The 6,000-nt window shown below is 37.4% G+C and overlaps 1 protein-coding gene across 1 annotated transcript in view; it reads left to right on the top strand.

The window, feature by feature from the left end:
- Positions 1 to 6,000, top strand: part of lrp1bb (low density lipoprotein receptor-related protein 1Bb) — a 395,850-nt gene that overhangs the window by 325,507 nt on the left and 64,343 nt on the right. Inside the window, exons 56-58 of the mRNA XM_038275471.1 lie at positions 1 to 115; positions 200 to 285; positions 2,850 to 2,972. The exon at positions 1 to 115 is cut by the window's left edge and continues 69 nt beyond it. Coding sequence (XP_038131399.1) covers positions 1 to 115; positions 200 to 285; positions 2,850 to 2,972 — 324 coding nt within the window. The remainder of the gene's footprint in view (positions 116 to 199; positions 286 to 2,849; positions 2,973 to 6,000) is intronic.

Raw genomic sequence — 6,000 nt, 5'->3', positions numbered from 1 at the left:
ACTACCCTCCCTTGTAGTCAGCGCTGCATCAACACCTACGGGTCCTTCAGGTGTCTGTGTGTGGATGGTTATGAACCTGTGGATCGCAACCCCAACACATGCAAGGCTGTATCAGGTCAGTTCAGTTGATTTCTCAACTTAAAAGAATTTCCTCACATATTAGTATAAGTCCCTTGAGGCCATGCTTTCTATATTTCAGCTGAGGAGCCCTTTCTCATAATGGCAGACCACCACGAGATCCGCAAACTGAGTGTGGATGGTTCAAATTACACCATCCTAAAACAGGTAACGTATATGTTACTTATATTATTAAAAAAACTTAAATCACTCAAGCTTTTGCAGTCTCGATTTCTGTTTTTAAATTCGACATAATCTCTAATAGTTAATTTCATTTTTGCAATTCAATTTAATAATTTTGGAAAATATAAAAAAATATATATAACAATGCTGGTCTTTGTGCTTCTTGGCATCCCCTGGTCAAAGGTTATAAAAAAAAAAAGAACTTAAATACTCACTGCTGCAACAGTATAGCATCCAGTGTCTGAAAAGTGAGAGAACTGTGTGAGATAAACTATTTCTCAATGTTGGAAAGTAAAAACATTTTCATTAAATCACTATTAGAGAGATGTGGCACAGTTTTAGTTTGAGTAAAATGCGACTGTGTAAAGTCTTTGTAAATCTATTCAACTGGGGTTTCAATGACTGAAGGACGCAGGGATTTAATCAGCATTTGCTTTGATTAATAAAATGGATGCATAAAATAAATGTTAACTCTTTTAATTTCTTTATAACTAAAAACATTAGTGAAGAGAGATGTTTTCATTTGATAGGGTTTCAGATGATTTGAAAGTGATATTTCAATCATTATAAGGTTAACTGCTGCTTTGGGCTATGCTTGAATCATACAGTTGATTATCACTGAGGGCAGGATGTGATTTTACTTTAGCTCACCTTACAAGTATCCTCAAGCCTTTTCTCACAATCAAATTAGCCTCTTCACTCAGCCCCTAACCTCACATTACCAAGGCATGTGTGATTACACTTTTTTTTGAACCAGTCAATCATTCATCTTTCATTTAGTTTGCATAAATATCTCCATGAAGATAATAGAGAGAAGTAAAATTTGGATTATAGAGAGGTTAAGGATCTGATATCAAATGTATATTTGAAAGATGATGAGCGAATCAGGCTTAATTACTCTCTCTTATCTTTCCAGCTTTCCCATTTTTTTTCACTTTATGAGAACATTAAATAATTTTTCTTTGTTACACTCAAAACATTGAGAGGTATTTTTTTATATATATAACTTTTAACGTTTGCATCAAATTTTAGCGCAATAGCCCCCATCACAGTAATCAGACAAGAGTAAGAAACCATGAAAAACTATTGTATGTGTATATAAAAACTAGTAAAACATGAAGTAAAAAAAAAAAAAAAAAAACTTTAATGCCTTTTAGTATGCTGTAATTACATCTGTTCTGAGATCCAAATTGTGGTTATGTTTTAAAACAGTTTTTTAAGCTTTGAACATCCAATCCATTGTGGTGCAGCCTTAACTTACAGGGGGGATGGGGAGGTTTATGTTAAACCAGACGAGCTAATTCAGTTTAGTTGGTAGAAAACTTTGATAAGACATTCGCATTAATTGTGCACTTGATAAATCTTGACTTTATGTTGGTGAAAGTATACATAGTTTAAAGAAGCCCAGATAGTCCTGATTGCAGTTATAATTTTGTCACGTAGAAGACACAACAGAACATATGGAAGATAGTTCTATAAGACCAAACCAGATGTTACGGCCGTCAATCAAATCTAAATATGGTGGAAAAAGGAACACCAAATCACCCTACACACAATATCCTAAGTGTGAAATATGGTGTTGGTAGAGGAATTATGCAAGAATGTTTTTGTGATGGGAGAATGGTTAAAGCTTATTTCATAAGCACTGCATATTTACCCATTCATTTTCATTTAAAGTCTTCCACTGCCAGGCAATGAAATGGGGAAAAAAAGACGTAGGAATAATTTTTCCAAAACTGTTTGGAAACCTCTATCCCAGAATCTTGAAAATTTGTGACAAGTACGTAAATATATTATCTGAGTGAAGCTTTTGCACCATTTGAATGACACAAAACAATACAAAAAATTCAAATTCTCTTGGCTTTTTTAATTTTTTTTATTTAAACTCAGTTGAAGACATCTAATCCGTATATTTTATGCAATCCTCAGGGTAAATTAATAAATGAAAGCAGTTGAGTTCGAGAATTACTGGTAAAAGAAAAATGTGGTGCCATCCTTATAAGAGATACTTGGAGTACAGAAAGGTTCCCTCAGGACCCTTTGCGACCTGTCTGTGAGGGTGTTGATGATCTGATGAAGAGATTTCATTGCACCTGTCAGAATGTCTGACATCTGTTCTAGGCTCCTACAGTGTGAGACAGCAGGGTGGGGGCTCTTGTTTGGTGTGCTTCACTATCTGACTGACAGCTGGATCCTAAGAGCTAAACATTGAAGAAAAGTACCTCACTCTGCTGCTTTGATCAGACTTCAGCTTGCTCTACAGTCAATTTAAAAATGACTTGTATTGCTGAAAGCACTGAGAGCTATGGGATATCCACCAAAATCAATATTGCCTGGGCTACAAAAATCGCATCACATATACCTAATGTAAAAAATAACATTAGACTATTTTTCTTTCTTTTTTTTTAGCACTGCAAGTAAACACCAAAAATATTTTTGTTGTGCTGATAAAAAAAAAAAAAAAAATTGCACATTTATGGTGACAGCCAAAGGCATTTTGATTTGTTTTTACAATACATAACAAATTTTTATTTTTTTGCAATGTATAGGGCCTCTACAACATCATCCACCTAGATTTTGACTACAAGAAGGAATTCATCTACTGGGTGGATTCAACCAGGCCGAGTGGTCGAAAGATCAACAGAATGCGTTTAAATGGCAGTGACCTTAAGGTAACTCATGTAATTTGTTGGCTGAATTGACCAACATTTAAAATTTTTTCACCTTAGAATTGAATCATTGTGCTTGCTTTCTTAAACACATTTCAGTTAATATCTGCTTTAGTTATTCATTACTCTTATAAAAATTTGTAGATAAAGACATTTTCTGCTTTTGAATAGCACACGTGGTAAAAGTGGCTCATTAACACTGCTCAGCTAAAGATAGGTGTCTTATTTTTTACATAGTCTGCATTATTGATTTTTTTTGCATCAGGAAAGAGTATCTTCCTTGCATAATGGGCATAGATGTAGTGTCTACAGAGATAACTAATGGCTGTCAGATGAATGTGGCATGCATCATGTTACAAATGCACTCTCAGGTGTCGTCAGCAGGTTCAGTAAGGTTGGGGGATCGAAACCCAGATAGAGGGGATGATGGAACATCACGATAACACTTTGTTAGTCTTCATGTCACATCTCATTAGCTTTTCAGCATTTAGCATTAGGGTTATTTAGGTATATTACATCCACAGTCTGATCTTGAGCTACTGACACCACTTAGCAACCTAGCTAAGACAGATCCATAAGCCTCTGACATAGCTCGATTAGATGGTTAAAGATATAAATGGTCACTTGCACACATTTGCTATATGAGGAAAAGAACACATTAAAATACCTTTATGTATGTTGATCCCAAAGGTCATTTCAGTGATAATCATTTGTAAATATAACTAATAGACAAACAGTTTTGTGGCAATAGCATGCCATTTTAATCACACCTCACTCACTGCTACACTTTCAAAATTCCAATAGCCTGTCAGCTGCTCCACCAAAGAAAATTTACTTTGGATTTGTTTTATGTACATGTTACTATGTCAAGGACTCCATCATCTATAAAGTAAAACCTCATGTTGGGAACTCAGTTCACAATCTTGTTTTCTTCTGCTACGAGTATAGCTCATTTTATAAGAGGCAAATTGCATTAAAGAGGCATGTAAGAAGCTGATCACAGGAAGCTGAAGAAGCTCTGCATGGTTGTTCTGATGCTATAGACCCGGGTGCACAGCTTAACCCACATTGAAAGCACATCAATATCTGAGCACGTAAAGGACTATATAAACTTCTCTGTGAATAACACCACCTCCATCACAACAGGAAGGTGCCTCCTCAACAATAGACCCTGGATCACCATATATCTAAAGGAAGTGCTAAACAAGAAAAAAGGTTTATGGAAGGGAGACAGAGAATTAATTGAAAAGTGAACAAAAGTAGCCTCAAGATAAGAGAAAATAAGGAAGCACACAGGTTGAGGTTGGAAAACAAGCCCCAGCAGAACCATGTCAGAGATTTGTGGTAAGGGATAAAGAAAATCACTGACTTCAAGCCGAAGGAAAATCACATATTCAGATGGAAGTCTGGACAGAGCCAATCATGTCAATACATTCTTCAGGTTCAGTTCGGTGAACTGTCATGCTTTTAGTTGTTTGATCTCAACCATACCAGGAGATGGTGATGTTTCCTCTGCACTTCAACTGTGTATCTTTGAAAGTTGTGAAGAGACACCTGGAGAAATTGTAATAAGTCACCAGTTCCTGATAATGTCAGCCCCAGAGCCCTGAAGGCATGTGCAGAGCAGCTTTGTGGGATTCTATGGCACCTCTTCAACCTTAGCCTGACCCAGAGACAGTTCCAGTGATGTGGAAGACCTCCTGCTTTGTTCTACTACCAAACAATCCTCAAAGACTCTAGACCTGCTGCCTTGACACCCCATATCATGAAGGTACTAGAGAGACTTCTGTTGGTTCACCTCAGCAAGCAAACAATCAGCTGCCAGGACCCCATAGAGTTTGCTTATCACAGTTAAGTTGGAGTTGAAGATGCCATCATACACCTGCTTCAGCAAACCTACTGTCATTTAGACAAGGCAGACAGCACTGTGAGAATCATGTTATTTGATTTCTCCAGTGCATTTGATGAGATTCAGCCCATAACTTACTTTGTGAGATACTCCAGAAGACTCGGGAGGAGGCATCAACAATTGCCTGGACTAAAGACTACCTGACAACAAACCACACTTTGTGAGGCGGAAGGGTGAACTGTCTAATCAAATAGTCAGTTGTACAGTAGAACCACCAGGGATGGTACTCTCACTATATCATTTCATTCTGTAACCACTGACTTTCAGTATGACATTAATTCCTGTCATCTGTAGAAATACTCCAATGACTCTGCAGTTGTTGGGAAAGAAGCTGAGTACAGGGGTCCTGTTAGTAGTGTTGTGGCATGGTATGAAACAATTTTTTAAGTATAAATGTCAAAAAAATAAGTCCAATAAATTCCAGTTTCAGAAGAAATAGAAACATCCATCTATCCATCTTCTCCCACTTATTTCGTCAGGGTTTCAGAGGGGTGGGTGCCTATCTCCAGCAGTCTATAGGCGAGTGGCTGGCTACACCATGGACAGTTTGCCAGTCTGTCGCAGGGCAACACAGAGACACACGAAGACAAACAACAACGCACACACTCACACCTAAGGACAATCTTACAGTAGCCAAATAACCTAAGATTCATGTTTTTGGACTGTGGGAGGAAGCTGGAGTAACTGAAGAGAACCCTCGCATGTGCAGGGAGAACATGCAAGCTCCATGCAGAAAAACCTCAGGCCGGGAATTGAACCTTGAACTTTCTTGCTGCAAGGCAACAGTGCTACAAACTATGCCACAGAGCAGAAACGTGTGCAATCAATGTCATGAGTGAAGAAGTGGAGGTGGTAGAGGATTATAAATACCTTGGTGTTTACCTGGACAATGCCTGAAGATGCAGTCGTGAAGCCATCTAAAGGAAGGTGCAGAGGAGACTGTATTTGTTAAAGAAGCTTAGGTCCTTCTGTGCAAAATTTCTCATACACTAGTTTGATTTTATTGAGTTAATAGAAATTAATATGTATATGACCCAGCCCTACTTTTTTATAAGTCCTAATTTCATTCTATTGTTCAGAATAACTTCTCCACATTAAAAGTACAAAATGTCAACATTTGAA

This window comes from Cyprinodon tularosa, unplaced genomic scaffold, assembly GCF_016077235.1.
Source record: "Cyprinodon tularosa strain WSP-4 unplaced genomic scaffold, ASM1607723v1 ctg96, whole genome shotgun sequence".
Classification (NCBI taxonomy): domain Eukaryota; kingdom Metazoa; phylum Chordata; class Actinopteri; order Cyprinodontiformes; family Cyprinodontidae; genus Cyprinodon; species Cyprinodon tularosa.
The sequence above is the reverse complement of the archived record's forward strand: the minus strand, read 5'-3'. Positions and strand labels throughout refer to the sequence as shown.